General features: G+C 38.9%; 1 protein-coding gene across 4 annotated transcripts in view; it reads right to left on the reverse strand.

Annotated features, from left to right (window-relative positions):
• PCSK5 (proprotein convertase subtilisin/kexin type 5) overlaps positions 1-16,551 on the reverse strand; it is a 264,705-nt gene that overhangs the window by 79,202 nt on the left and 168,952 nt on the right. For all 4 annotated transcript variants that reach the window (XR_004420644.2, XM_033084735.2, XM_033084736.2 and 1 more), the window contains exons 11-12: positions 10,684-10,801; positions 9,484-9,672 (exon numbers count right to left, since the gene is read on the reverse strand). Coding sequence is in view for 3 of the 4 variants with exons in the window: in XM_033084735.2 (XP_032940626.1) it covers positions 9,484-9,672; positions 10,684-10,801 (307 nt within the window). In the remaining variant the exon portion in view is untranslated. The remainder of the gene's footprint in view (positions 1-9,483; positions 9,673-10,683; positions 10,802-16,551) is intronic.

The following is a 16,551-nucleotide window of genomic DNA, read 5'->3' on the forward strand; positions in this document are numbered from 1 at the left end:
GGCCTCAATCCTCAAACAACCAAGGTACCACCCTCTTCAAACACTTTACAGAATTCAGTTTGGGTAAAACTGAGAGACTAATGGAATCCGATGGATTAATCTAACCAATACCATTACCATAATTTAATTACTTAGATTGTGGGTGAAGACATTAGAACTAAGGCCTGGATTATGAAAATTTCTAGTAGAGGGGAACCCATTTCAGATACTGCAATGCGATTGTGATTCCCTGTGAAAGGGGGAAGGAGGACTCTTCCTGGCAGGAGATTAGACACAAGAGAATTTGCACTTTTATTTAGTTTTCACAGTGTCTGCTTGGTACCCTAAAACTATTGATGAGAAGAGCACTCGAAGTAGGACTGTTCCCTCCAATAAAATCACATGGTCCAACTTTAAAAAAATACATATATAACTATACATTCACATGTATGTAATTCCATATTTTTGTGTATATATACACATAGAGATATGTATGCATGTCAATTTATACATATGTGTGCACAATATTTATCACTATTTTAATTTGATCTTTATGTGTAAAAACTCCACGGGTAACAGCTGTGACTAAATATTTTTAAAAGACAAGAATGTCTACAGTAGAAAATCCAATAGATTGAAAATTCTTTTCCATAAAACAGAGAAAAACCTAGCATTAGACAATATAAATATTATATTTGAATTCCTGTGAATCTGCTCTTTTCTAAGCTAATTTCAAGCTTTATTCTCAAAAGGTTGTGAAGTCCAGCAAACAGAAAAACAGGATACTTCTGTAGGTACATTCCTGTTAAAAACTGCCATACTGGATAGGAATAAAATGCCATAGTTCTTGCTGGAAGTTTTGGTTAGGCAGAGGCATGGGGTCAGGTACTCTATGTCCTACATTTCTTGCAATAGAAACTGTTTGGACCTACATGACTAGCGCACTTTAGAGGGCTCAACCAAAATCTGATTTTCATGCTCTCATTTCAGACATAAAAACACAGAATCATAGAGTATCTTGAAGAGGGAAGGATCATCAAAATCCAACTCCTGGTGCTATGCAGGACAGCCCCAAGAATATACCATATCTCTGAGAGCACTGTCCAAACAATTCTTGACTCTGACAGGCTTGGTTCTGTGACCGCTTCCCTGGGGAGCCTGTTCCAATGCCCACCACCCTCTGGGTGAAGAGTCTGCTCCTGGTAACCAGCCTAAACTTACCCTGACACAAGCTCAGATCCTGTCCCTGGTCACCAGATTGGTGCTTGCCCCTCAGTTTCCCTTCAATAAGGAAGATGTAGACTGTGATGAGGTCTCCCCTTAGTGTCCCCTCCAGGCTGAGTATGACATGTGACCCAAGCTGCTCCATGTATGGCTTTCCCTTCAGACCCTTCACCATCTTTGCAGCCTGCTTTGGACACTCTCTAATAGGTTTATAACTTTCTTACCTTCTGGTGCCCAAAACTGCCCCCAGCAACTGAGGTGAGGCTGCTCCAGTGCAGAGCAGAGTGGGACAATCCCCTCCCTTGCCCAGCTGGTGATGCTGTCCCTGATGCCCCCCAGGACATGCTTGGCCCTCCTGGCTGCCAGGGCTCATGTTCAACTTGCCATTCAGTTTGGGCTACCTTTTCCCATTTTAAATGAATGCCTACAATAATAATCTAATTTATTAGCACTTATAAAATTAAATTTAAAATATACATTGGAATTCATTTTCACTGATAATTGCATGAGATTTTCTTCTGGTAGACTACTGTGCTTCTGTGTGTGTGCTTATAAGTGTATATGTGGACATATTTTGGCAGCAGAATGGGCCTGTTTTGTATCACTGTTAAATCAGTCACATGAATACAGCAAATCTCACAAAGTCATGGCACATACCCTTTACTGAAATGGTAGAAATCATTATCAAGAATTTGCATGCAAGTATGTTCAATTTAGGTCATGCAGATTATTTCCAACAGTTATTCAAGTTCCCATACAGTTATTTTCTGATAGCTAATGTATTACTTTCTAAACATGCTGTCAATGCAACAAGGCACCAGTATTTATCTTTGCCATGGTAGAAACTAAATTATATAGTATTATATATCTACCATGCAATTACAAGCTTTGTATTCACGGAGCTCCTATTCATATACAGTAATTTCACGATTACAAGCCACACTGTTTTGACTAAAATTTTGCTCCCACACCAGAAATGCAGCTTACGCTCAGGAGCAGCTAATATGTGAATAATTTTCTGACATTTTCAACCCTGGGAGTGCAAACCGAGTCAGTGCAAACTGCAAAGTCGAGCACCTGCCAGTAAAACCCTACATTTATGCGGTTGTTACAAATTGGTTACTCTGTTGCGTGGCAGGTGGAACTGGGCTCTGCGCAGGCAGTGTGAGGCGGGGGGAAGGCAGGGGACTCCCTTCTTCAGGCAGCGCAGGCCGGGGGAGATAGAGGGGCTCCCTCCTGCTGGTCCTGCGGCTTGGGGGGAGGCGTGGGGCTCCTGTCCCCGCCTGCCGCCACCGTGGGTGCCAGCAGGCTCCATCTCTGCCTCCCACCACCGCTGCGGGTACCGGCAGGCTCCGTGCCCCTCTGCCACTGCGGCGCAGCACCAGGCCGGGACAAGTGAGCCCAGTGGCAGCGGTGGCCGGCCCCGAGCGACCCCGCTGAACGGCAGCACCGAGCTGGGCCACCTGGCCCCGTCGGCAGCCCTGAAGCCTCACAGCCCAAGCCGAGTCAGTAAACCCTGCCATCCCACGATTCTGTTACTATTTGGCAACTTTGTTGCACGCGGGTCCTCGCTGCGAACGACAGAGCGGCTTATAATTGGGTGCGGCTTGTGTATGGACAAAGAACAAAATGTTTGCCAACACCCGGAGATGCGGCTTATAATCAGTGCAGCTTGTAATGGTGAAATTACTGTACATTAAAAACATGAGTTTCTCTTTACTTTTACTGTAATTAGTCTGATATTTTCCATAGTGCTTTTTGTATAACTATGTGTGTCTTGTTTTGAAATTCTGAATTGTTGTCAGATTTCCATTTTAATAATTATTTAAAGTAATTTTGGGTGGGAGAGACAAAAATTCCACATAGAGTGTTTTAAAAACTGTTACTTAAAATATGCTGTGACTGGAACTGTAAGCTTCCACGGAAACAGGGAAAATCTGGTAATATTATTTCCGAGAAAATTGGCTATTTTTTTTTAAAGAACATTTCTTTGAAAAAGATTTGAATTTTTAAAAATGTGGTCTAAATTGGAATCTTTGAATGCATGAACTGTGTTTCCACAAAATATTCTACAAATAAGTCAAAAAGCTACAGAAGGTCAAAAGAATAGTGAAAAACAAAGTAGAAATATACTGACTCTGACTCTGAATGTATTTTGGACATGGGAAATGGTCCAAGTACTTTTGCTTTGCTTTGTTTATGCACTAAACTCTCAAATCAAAGAACCCATGAGGTATTACAGGAATTTCACTTTAAGTGGTGTTAAATAAATGAATGAAATGATCAAATGTTGAGCTGTACATCCCTTATTCAAAAAGAAATACATAGGTTCTTTTAAGAAGCATGCAGTCAATCCACAACTTAATTTTGTAATTTGTCAGAATTTCAATCAAAGACACACTTATGACACAGATTATCTTGGATCAATAAAATTTAGGATATGGTCTGATGAATTGCTAATTGACTATTACCAATTATTATAGACTAAAATACTTAAAAAAGGTTACTAGAATAATCTGATAGTTTTTTATGACTGTGATCATACACCTGTGCTCATGAATGCAACATGCTTTCAAAGACCAAAGTCGTTAACAACATCTGAATTTTCAAAACTTATTTGCTAACATAATCACAAAGAATGCCATTTCTGTTACTCAATTACTCAGGGGACCTTTCTTAGAAACAGAACACTCAACATGGAGTGGATGTGACTGCATGATTGACTACACAATTATGAGCTGCCGCTTACATTATATTAACAAAAAATTGTTCTTCTCTTTCTGAGGAGTTTTATGCCATACTCATCACATACCATATGTATGTCTAGATACACAGTGTGGAATAAAACGCTTTTTTCTTAAAACAAATTCAAGAGTTTTGGTGTCTTCCACTGCCACCATTTCAGCCTAAAGATTACATAACCTTTTTTTTTCAAGAATATAATTTAAAGTAGAAACATTAATCTGTAACCAAAATTTTGCCAGAGGAAGGCAACTTAGCTACTTTCTAACAGCATTAAAAAGTGCAGCAAACAAGCATGTCAGCTTTTCAGAAAAGAATCTTTAAATTTCTAAATACTTGGAAGCATTTGTTTCAATTTTGAATTTCATGTGAGAAAAGGTAGAAAAAGATTTGTTTAGCAGCACCAGCATCACCCATCATGAACAATATAAGCAAACACACAAAAAGAGCGCTTTCTTATTTATCAAGATGGTTTGTTTCAGCTGAGAGGGTGCAGCTGCACCTGGTTGACACTAATGGTTGTATACTGAACTCAAGGCATTAACAGCCTGGAAACACAGCACTAGCTAGTGGCTGTGGATGCAGCAGAGTAGCTGGCAAGAGACAGGAATTTTCTTCTACAGTAGCAGTTTTTGTTATGATGTGCTCCAGCACACAAACTGGCAGCCTCATGGGCAGGTAGTCCCTGCCCAGAAATCTGCATGGCCACAAGACTTCAAGTGTGTTTATAGTTTGAAGAGACTACATAGCGCCTTCCCAAGCTGTGTATCTGAAACAGCTTTAGTCACCTATTCCCCTTAAAGCAGCTCTTCTCCACAGGGTCGAATTATCAGCTCCCTGAGGAAATGCAGACAGCTCAAAGGGACTTAACCAAAGCTTCAGCCAGACCCTACTGCCCATCTACGCTGAAATATTTGGGAAAAAAAGAAATGGTCAGAGAAGACACTAGGCATTTCAGAAGCTTTCCACCTACATGTGAAAGATCACTTAAAATTTCTGGATGTGGAGCTAAAGAAAATATATTCAAAGTCTCTGCATATACACCTTTTTTTTTTTTGTCTTTTTTCCATGTTACATCTGGTTATCATAATTAATTTTATGAAACAATGGATATCTCTGAACTATCATGATAAAGTTGTTTGGAGTAACATGAACAATAGTGTAAAATGCCTGTCAGCCTGAAACAATGGCTAGTATGGTGATCACCATCTTTAAAAGTGGAGAGCTTGTCCCCAGGAACTACATACATCCACATTACTTGCAGACATGTCAGGCTGAAGAGCTCCACACACTACACTGGTCAGCCAGCTGCTCGGTAGTGGGATATCTATTCATCAATCCCCCAAAGGAAAAAAAAAGGGAAGAAAATTAATAAAAGATACAGCCAACATGAATGAAACAAAATATAGGAAGTATGAGTTGGGAGAAATAGTTATCCAAGAACTGTTTCACCCTGTAGACATGGCACAAGCATAGGATTATTGTTAGCTCATTGTGGACTTAGATTACTATCACCTCAGAGACCTTTTCAGTGAGAATCAGCATGAAGATTAGCCCTTACGGTTCATCATATTAGGATACATAAAATATTAGTTTTGTTTAATAGTAGAGTATAACATGTAAGCCGTAAAAAAGATTCATGCCTATAAAGAAAGTTTTCCTCTACTTCAGATCACCAAGGCATTTTATGAAGCAAACAATTAAGATTAGATATGAATAACTTGGTTTTGGTCTAAGAGTTCTGCAGCAGAGGATATTATTAAAATTTACTGATTGTCTAAGGTCTCATGGTAGGAAAAAGATGGTCATGAAAATACATTCTTTTGTTACTGAAGAGAAGCATTATTAATACCAGGGCCATATAAGTTTATGAAGTTAGTGGCCTGGAAAGTTGCCACCATGTGGCTGAAATATTTCAGTTACGCAGTTCAAATGGCAACAGCTGCATTAAATTTAAAGGGCAAGAATTAAATAAGCCATGACTTCAGTGGGAGAGACAAATGAGCCCTAAGTTTGCTTCTCCTACTCCCTTTGTATCTAGCTTCTCCTCCATAGCCTGCCTGTACTGAATGTTTGTTAGAACTGACCTTGGTATGTCTCAAAAAACACTCAGAAACCCACACTGCCAAATCCACTGGTCAATTGTTTTTGAAAAGGGGATATTATTCCCCTTTGGACTTCACTCTAGCCTCATCCTCACACCAGCCAATACACTTCCAACCTGTATTTTCCTCTGCTGCAGCATATCCAATGTAATCATGTTTAGTACTTTCCAAACAACAAAGCAGATGTTCCCTGTAATGTAGATTTTGAAGAATGCACATAAGGCTTAAACCAGTGACAGCGTTATCCACCAAATGCCTGCAAAGGAATTCACATCGTGTCTGACTAACAAGTTTTCTTACTGAAGTCATTTTAGGGGATGCCAACATTAAGGATAAAATATGCAGAAAAAAGGCCAAATATTGCCTTGAGGGACATACTTGTCATTGCACCAGAAATTACACACAATGACTTTTCTTCCAGAATTGGTGGAAAAGTGCACACGTAAAATATACCTTTTGCACTTAAAAACATTTTTCCAAGCAAACTGCTTCAAATTAAACCCAGATGAATTTAGACTGTAAAGCAATGTTGTTTTCCCTGATTTCAGTAAAAACAGCTGGTATTGCCGCTATTAATCCTGTACATGTGCATTAAAAAGTTGTGTATGTCTGAGAAAAACATCTCAGTCAGGTAGTAGTAATGTACAACAGCCCCTCTGGGCCCTTTGCCTATAGCAAAAAAACCAGACTATTTGCTGCTAATGTATCTCTGCATGCATCCTTACAGCTGAATTCATTATTCATTGATACTCAGTATTATTGATACTTTAAAATCAAATGCCTCATAACTAATTTTTCATACTACAGAATAACAACCATCCTATGTCAAGTTTTATTTTACAACATGATGCTAAAACATATACTTCAACAACACATAGCATATTCCCAATTTCAAGAAATTACTACCTGTAAGCTGCGTGACTTCTTACAGTAAGGCCAAACAAAGTAAGCCTTGAAACACTATTTCAGAAAGCATTGTGTTCATATCCCTCACTCTACCCCAAGAAGGGGCTCATGAAAGCTCTAGGTATTTCAGACCTAGAATTTGCAATATACATTTATCCCTAATATTAGTAGTCCAGAGTTGTTTAGTAGGCTCTTAGCCCAATGTGATGGCAAATCAGTATATTTCTGGTTTGCATGGAAAGGGAGGGAATTTTTGATGAGACTCTATGAGCTCTGTCATGAATAATTTGTTTTCTGAGAAGTGACAAAACATAAAAGGCCTTTCATGTTTCTTTGTTTTCTGTTTAGTCTTCTGATACTATCAGATAAGAAAGAGCTGAACATCCCCATATTTTATATATATTTGTATTCCCTTTCTGTACTGCACATACAGAGAATAATAACTTCTAAAGTGCACAGGTTACAAAGATTGAATTGAATTTTGTACCTATTCCACATACCAATCATCATCAGAGGTGAACCATGATACTGGAATGTATTTCCCACTTGCTGTGAGTCAGCTGCAAGAGTTGAAAGCCCAGAGCCAAAAGTTAGCTTTGTTGAAACCACTGGGTTTACACAAGATTGTTTTGTTTGTGTACCTAACTGGATGTCCTTCAGGTTTTTTCATATTGAACTGAGGAAGACCTACTGCATGAAAATGGAAGAGAAAACAAAAGGATTTCTTCAACAAAAAAAACCCAAAAGACTGTTTCATAACTAATATGAGAAACCTGTCTTGCTGGCTAGCAGAGGACAAATTCTTTGTTCAGTGCAGAAGTGCAGCAGGAAGATACAAACGTGTGCCTATGTGCTTTATCAGCAACCTATGACAGCACTCACAATGACAGGAGATATTCTAGAAGACCCCAAACTTCTAGGACAACTTTCTCTCCATTTGGTGAATTACTGTCTACAGCTTGAAGAATATTTTCAGTTCATCTTTTCTTTTTATTTAACATAATCTTTAATAAAAAGGTGCATTCACACTTCAATCAGAACTAAGTCCATTTGAGCTCTGTCTCCAAAACAGGCTCTTTGTTTCAAGAGGAAACGTACGTAAGTCCTTCTATCATTGAGATACAAGAGGACATGCAAGTCTCCAGAGCTAGACAATCAGCATTTTTGTCTGAGGAAACATAGATGAAAAGCAGGCTGAAACCAGGCTACTCTCAATTAATTAAAAGACTAGGAATAAGGACATTAACTTTTGTGAAGATTTGAGCATGCCAGTGGAAGAGTTCTCTCACAACACAGGTTTGACAGATAGAAGTTTTTGCAGTTTCTAATACATAACATAAATAAACATCAATTTTTCTCTGGGAGCCATGCCCTATATCTAGCAGAATGGCAGTCATCTAAATCAAGTCATCAAGGAAAAAGAATTATCTATCATACTGTGGTCTCATCAGGAAGAATATTTATAGCTAGTCGGAGAAATATACAAGCATTTCTTACTGTAAATATAACTTATTTGCACATTTGGAACTGGAGGAAAGTTTGGGAAGTTTTCTGATGTTTCTTAGTGCCTTAACCATCTCTGGTAGGAGGTGGTGTTCTTGACTGTGGATTTAGTGAGATTTACATGGGAAAGACTGTCAATGTTTTTTTTGAGGAAAATTTCTGCTAATAGATCAGAGAAATAGAAACTTCACTGAGAAGTCCTTCAGTTTGCTAATGATTCCCTCCACTTACCAGGGACATAAATTGCACTAATGTTGGAAATTACACCTTGGACAAAGAGATAGTTCTTTGAGTTCAGTCAGAAGAAAAAACACAATTTCATGTACTGTGATAATTTCTCCCAAAACACAACATAGAGGTGAAAGGATGAGGAAAAAGACTGATCTTTATTAGCAGCTGTTGTTAAAATGGCTGGACATTTGAAAGCAAGTATATATCACTGCACTGATGTCCAGCTTTTAAAGATGATGGCTTACTTAAAAACTTTAATGTGCAATTTACAAATGAACCCTTTTATTACAAGTGCTAGTGCACTTCTCAGTGTCCTATTATGGGCCTTTCATGGATTGAGTATGTTTACTTTGAAAAAAAGGATTTGGAAGAAGGTAACATCAAGGGTTTTAAAAATATAGTAAATATAAACTATTTTATCTGATTTTCATTGCTACTAAGAAAAGAATAACAAAAGAGAAAAACTAAAAATAAGTGGCAATATGTAGAAACATTTTGATTCAGCTTCCTTATGAACACTGAATCTGTTTTCTTCATATTTTCCAGCCATCTAATAAATGGTGAGCCACACAAGAACTATTGAAATTGACTAATTTTGTCTTGGGTTTAACACTGGTCTTCTACTGAGATTGTCATTTGTACTTCACCCTGCCCATATCTCTAAGAAAAAATAATTAGCCTGTGTCTTGTAGCAACCCTGCTGTAATTACTTGACTGCACTTTGCTGACATTAACATCTCAATGCAGGCTCTACATGTGGCCTGTACTGTGAAAGTGGGTTGTCATACTATACCTGTTGGCCAAGAGTTGTGACCTAGTTCCAGAAGGAGAGGTTAGGTAAATTGCCAAGTCTCCACGTCGAGGGTGAGTAATGGTGATACGCACAACAACATGCTCTAAGTAGATCACATGGTGGTTAGGATTATCTGAACAGCCAGTGGCTTTGTAAATTGAACGGACAATGCTGTCAGGTCGTATTGTTCTATAACAGAAGCACAGCAAACAACATCAGCATTTCTCGCTTTTGTGTAAAATACACAACCCCATCTTTTTTGTTTAGTAGGGAATGACAGTGTTGGACAATTGAGAAGTCAGTAGCCTATAATCATCAGTTTTTACATGTATTTCCTAGCTGAAAATACCACTACAGGGTAATTATTTTACTGCAGATAATGGCTAATGGCAACTGCCTGGGTTTCTGTTAAGCACATACACAAGGTAAAATAGGAATAAGCCTTTGGGACAGAGCATTATTGTGGATTAGTGCCAAGCTGAGAATTGCTGAGATTGTCATGGGATCACAGCTGGTTGTTAAACCCCAGGAAATGCCTGGCATAGCTAGTCCTCGTTTACGTAACAGCAAGTATTACATGTTAACTGTACCAAAAGGCATCTGACTCAGCTGGCTTAAATTGGCATGACATCCTTGCAGACTATACCAGTTACAGATCAAGCCTGTCAAACATAATTATCAAACAAAATTCTTAATGCTTTGGAAGCGTGCCTCGTGCTTGATGCTGTCTCTATAACCATGGAGTGCACATAACAGAATTTTGCTCTTAAGCCTGGTTCTTTAGAGACCCTATCTTAGTGAAAAGCAGTTTAATCTTGGCCTCTGAACTAGAGATTCTGCTAAGACTATTGGAAAGAGACAACATCATACAGTATCAAAAGCATATTTGCTTGTTACATCCTGGACCAGTAAGTCTGTACTCTTCTTGGAAAGGTGACTGAAATGCATTCACCCAAACATTCTTCTTTCATGCATCATCTTTGATGCATCAAAATCCATCAACCCATCAATCAGTCTGGCCTGATTTTCACCTTCACCTTCTGCAATGTTCTTTAAACTAGGGCCTATTCCCATGCACTACAACCATAAATGTGATGAATCCCTGGTGCAGCTTTAAAAATTATATACAAAGTTGGGTAAATTATGCCCAATTTCCTTCCAAAAGTTTATGTCAGCATGAGTTTTGGTAGCGGATATTACTTGATTTGCCGATCTGTGTTTTCCACACACACATGCTGTGGAGGCACCGTTGTCCACTTTTCTGCTTCTGTCACCATTGCTTCAGCATCCATCAGTCCAAATCCATAAAGGTGGCTCACTGCAAGGTACAAACAGAATGGATACAGTTATAGCATAAACCCTTGGGTTTCATAATTTCATTGCTTTTTCCAGAGTGTCACATCCTAACAGGAGTTACGTCTTTTCTTCCTTACTTTCACTCAAAGCTCCAAAATCTTATTGCTGGGAACAATTATGACAGTATCTAATTTGTTCCACAAATGTGTTCACCGCTTTATTACAGAAGTGACATGAGGCACTACCTGCATTGCCATATCATGAGAACTACAGAATGCCAGTGACTAAAATCACCTCTGATCTTTGTCCATGTGCCATAATTTAACTCAGCTCTCTTGCATGTTAGGGGGCTAAGCATAATGAATGAGAGGAAGTTTACCTCCATTATTCAAATACCAAACGCATGCATGTGTATTCAAGGAAGATAACTGAGACAATGAATTCGAGAAGGAACAGACCATTTTGTAACTGCTGTATCCTCTGAACTTCCCTGAGTGTAAGCAGTATGTGCATGCTCTCCTGTTCCTGTAATAAGTACAGTATACTTGTCATTGACCAACCAACCAGGTAGATCCATCATCTCCCTAAAGCTGTCTGCATGATGAGGGTGAAAAGCACTTAATGAATTAGCTGTGTGTTTCTGGTTGCTGTTCCAATCGAAACAGAGACTTGCAAAAGGGCTTTGATGAATTGGAAGAACTGCTAGCCATGATGTTCCATTGTGACAAATTGGTGCTCTTGATAAAGTTCTGACAGCAGAAGGTGAAAGGAAAAAAGCTTCCACAAGAGGAATTTAGACTGCAAATATTAGTAAACCAGTTTTTCTTGCTACCACAGAAACCCACAGAAAATTGTAAGTGCTATTTTGACCAGCAATGCAACAAAACATGGTATAAGTCCCTCCAACTGCACATTGTAGAGGGTTTGTAAAAGCAATGTCTATTCATTGCCAAACCAAAATTCAAAGGACTCTATCTGAAGAAACCCTGGCTTTCTCAAACAAATACAGTCCAAAACTTAAGGATCACATCTTCCAAATATCTAATACTGTCTGAAACTGCCAGCTGAAAAGGATTATTCAGTGAAAAATATGGCAAAAATACAGTGTAGTGACTGTGTAATGGGCTAGTTTTCTTCCCATCTCCTTCCCTGTGAGCTCCAAACCAAAGTGCATATAGCATGGAAATGTTAGTTTGGAGATAACTACATGCAACTCTTCTGCCATATGAGGCAAGCACTCTGTTCCAAAACGAAACACAACTAAAATATATGAAAATAAATACATTTAGCCTTCCTTCAGCCTTCTGAATTCTCTTTTATGTATTAAAAAAAATGGATAGGGAAAGAGATGTCCTATTTCTATATGTATATGAAGAAACATGTTGCATTGTGAAGAAGATTCCTGTGATGGAAATGTCCTTAGATGTCATCCGGGAAACACTGCATCTGATAATGAGTGCATATTTCTCTGTGAAGACATAAGTCAGTTCTTACACTAATATTTTAATTAATAATCCTTCTGTCTGCTCAGAAGATCAGTGGGAGGAACAAGAGTCTTAACTCACATGGTCTATAACTGCACACAGTTACTCCGTATAGTACTTTTAAAAAGTAGGGGATTGATTTAACTTTCATTAATGGAAATTTTTTTCAGCTAACCCAGGGAAAATGCATTTTTTATTTCTGATTGTTAGCAACTTACATTGAATTAGAGCTCAAGATGTCCAGTTAGAATGCTGAGCTCAGAGACAAAATTCTCCTCACCTCACCTTTTTTTAATCAGAAATAAGGGCAGAAGAGAACATAACATTGCCACCACCAGTCAGTAACCTTTGGACGGATGGATACTTATGTGATTTTTAAACTATTTACCCCTAGAATTTCTTTTCCCTACTATGCACATTAAAAATGAAAAAAAATCTATAGAGTGAACTTTCTATCCTTCCTACCCTAGCAATTATTTGGAAGACAGAATTTAGGAGGAATTTTCATCCAGGAAAAAAAAAAATTTAAGGTTGTGTGGTTATGTTAATTGTCCATGACTCAATGTTTAAAATCTCTTGCATGAGAGCAGCAGTGTAGTGATAAACTCTTCACCTGACAGTTTGCATTTTTTTTTTCCCCTCCGCTGAAAGAGAAATACCTTTTTTCCTTGAAAGGCCTTCCCATTGAAACAAAAACTTCCTGATGGACAGGGTTATTTTTACATCCTCCCATGTCGACTGACATTCCAATTCAAAACATTCCCATTTAAAGCCCTTGATCCAGTGGGTTGGTTAGCAGCTGAAGGTACCAGTAGAGGCTCATAATTTTCAAAGATCGCATTGTAGCAATTTAGGAAAGAATCACAGAGTTAAATAAAGTAGTGGTGTCTTAGAGAAAAAAAACAGATTTTTCTCTCTACTGCCTTCAAATTGTGCTTCTTTATCTGTGTACATCCTAGTATTCCTGTGAACTACATGCCAAGGTGCCTGTCCCAAAGGTTAAAAATAACCTAGTGGTCTACATGGAACTATAAATATCTTCTAGAAAACACTTGGAACTGCCACTGATTTGTATACATAAGATACCGAGCTGACTTTGCTAACCCAGATTAATCAAAAGCACCTATCTGAAAGGTAATGATGACTGCAGAATGAGATAAGCTAACTGCAAATGCAAAATGCCTCCAGACCTTGCACCCACCCACTTCTGTGCTCTGCATTATCACTGCTGTGAATTGCTACTGGGCTGAGCTGTTGCAAGGAATCATTATATACGTCAGAGGGGGTATTGGGCTGTTTTGTAAAAAGGTGCTTGTATTTCATAAACAAAATACCAATACAAGGCTGATACAATGTATGCTGGTGACTGAGAAGACTGCTGCTTTTATTCAGTCAAAGGATTGAAAAATGTGATATCCTTATGTGACTGACGCGTCCATTGGTAGAGCTGTCTTGAATTCTTTCTCCAGTCTGGCAGCAGTACTAATTGATTATTTTTATTTCTACAAAATCACAGTTATCACAGAGCCTTACAGATGCAGGGAATGTTTCAGAGAAAAACTTGTCGCCCACAACACGAAGTTTTAGCTGATATTTTAAATTTTTCTTAAAGATATTTTCATCTTAAAAATGAAATAACATTTCTCAAGGCCTAAAGTCCATTTATTTATCTGTGGTGCAATTCCTTCATTAATGTACCATGAAAACAAGTCTTTCTGAGCTGCTGGAGTGACTTCCCAAGCTTTTTCATAATCTCCTGGTTTTTCTCTGAAATTGCTGTTGAACTAATTCTGTAATGCTTTAACAATTCCATATTCCTTTGCTGTCATTTGCTTTGAATATCGAAATGTTTCAACAAGGAAAAACAACTGTCTAACAAGAATTAAAGGGACAAAAAGGGGAGTAATGTTACGATGGCATGGTTTAAACTGTTTTGTTTTGTCATGTCCCCTCTAAGACAACACTCACTGATCTTGACTAATAATTCATCTTGTTTTAGTCATATTCCTATTTCATGTCAACTTATGATCAGTTATCTGTGACAACTGAGTTCAATTTCTGAAACACGTAACTGCTTTATAAGCCAGAAATACAAGTGTGCAAGAACATGTTTTTTCATTCTTGTTTTTAAAACCAACTGTCCCGTGGTTTTCAAATTAAGCACATTACTTTTATTTTTGTATTTTACACAGAACAAGCCTCCATTTTTGTACCTAAAACCAATTGAAACAGCAAACTAAGTCTTTCCTCCTCAAAGAATTCCCTGAAATCCAGGAATTTTTAGACTCCATTGCCGCTGTATGGATGTGGGAAGATTGAGTTCTTAAAATTATCATCACACTAGATAAGGTCGTGAAAACCAGAAAAATGCTCAATACATTTGTCTTGAAAGTGGAAGCTATGAAGATCCACAATGATAATCTGGAGGGCCTCTATATTACAGTATGATAGACCACAGAATGATTTGGGTTGGAAAGGACATTTAAAGCTCATCTAGTCTGACCTCCCTGCTATGTGCACGGACACCCTCCACTACACCAGACTGCTGAAAGCCCTGTCCAATCTGGCCTTGAGGTACTTCCAGGGATAAGGTACCCACAGTGTCTCTGGGGAACCTGTTCCAATGCCTCACCATCCAAATCATAGAACCTCAGAATCACAGAATATTAAGGGGATGGAAAAGACCTTAAAGATCAACTAGTCCCAGCACCCCCTGACATGGGCAGGGAAATCTACCCCTCAGGTTGCTCAAGGCTTTATCCAACCTGGTTTTGAACACTGACAGGGTTGGACATCCTCCCTGAGCAAACTGTTCCAGTGTCTCACCACCCTCACAGTAAAGAATTTTTTCCTAATACCTAATCTAAATTTCCCCTCTTTCAATTTACCCCCTTTATGCCTTGTCCTGTCACTACAAATCCTGATGAAGAGTCCGTCTCCAGCTTCCCTGCAGGCCACCTTCGGAAGCAGCAAGTTTGCTATGAAATCTCCACATAACCTTCCCTTCTCCGGGATGAACAGCCTCAACTTTTTCAGACTGTGTTCGCAGAGTCCAGTCCTTGTATCAACTTATTGGCCCTCCTCTAGACTTGCTCCAACAGTTCCATGTCCTTTTTATGTTGTGGACTGTACTGCATTCCAGGTAGGATCTCACCAGAGCAGAGTAGAGGAGCAGAATCACCTCCTTTAAATGCAGCCAAGGTTTGGGTTGGCTTTCTGGGCTGCAAGTGCACACTGCTGGCCCATGTTGAGTTTTTCATCAACCGTTACTCTCAAATCCTTCTCCACAGGGCTGCTCTCAATCACTTCTCTGCCCAGTCTGGGAGTGTGTTTCAGATTGCCACATTTCAGGTCTAAAAACCTTGCACTTTGCTTTGTTGAACTCCATGAGGTTCACACAAACCCACCTCTCCAGCCTTTCAAGGTCCTTCTGTACGGCATCCCTTCTCTCCAGCAGATTTGATGAGGGTGCACTTGATTGCACTGTGTCACCAAAAAAGCTATTGACCAATATCTGCCACAGAGGGACACCGCTCATCACTAGTTTCCATGGAGACAATGACCACTCTGTGTGTGGACATTTTTAGCTAGTTTTTCACTCACCAAGTGGTTCATCCATCAAATCCATGTCTCTTCAATTTGAAGACAAGGATGTTGAGTGGTATATACTTTGCAGAAGTCCAGGTAGATGATGTGAGTTGCTCTGCTCTGCCCCTATCCATCAATCCTGCAGGGCCATCATGGAAGATCACCAAATTTGTCAGGCACCATTTCCCCCTTATAAAGCCATGTTGGCTGTTACCAAGTATCACATGTAAAAGTACCCTTCATTATGTCCAGTCTATCCTTGTTCAATTTAAAATTATTGCCCCATGTCTCGTCACTAAAGACCTTTAAAAAATTTTTTTCTGTCTTTCTTCTAAGAATCCTTTATATATTGAAAAGCCACATTAAGGTCTCACTGGAGCCTTCTCTTCTCATTGAACCACCCCACTCCTCCCTGCCTTTCTTTATAGTAGAGGTGCTCCAGGCCCTTGAACATTTTCATAGTCAGGTGCAAGAGCACTTCAAAAATTGCTTTTATTGAGATTCCACTTATGTCTGTGTCTACTTCTGATTTTTGCATTAGTACAAGTAATTTCTTCAGTACTATACTAACCATGGCTTTACCTGATAATAGATTTGACAAAAAAAAAGAGGCTTCTGGATTTTACATTTTCTCTTTCTGCTCCTATTTATTGATAAAATAGAAAAACTAGCCAGAAGAACTTGCAGGATAGCTAGTAGA

This window comes from Catharus ustulatus, chromosome Z (assembly GCF_009819885.2).
Source record: "Catharus ustulatus isolate bCatUst1 chromosome Z, bCatUst1.pri.v2, whole genome shotgun sequence".
Classification (NCBI taxonomy): Eukaryota; Metazoa; Chordata; class Aves; order Passeriformes; family Turdidae; genus Catharus; species Catharus ustulatus.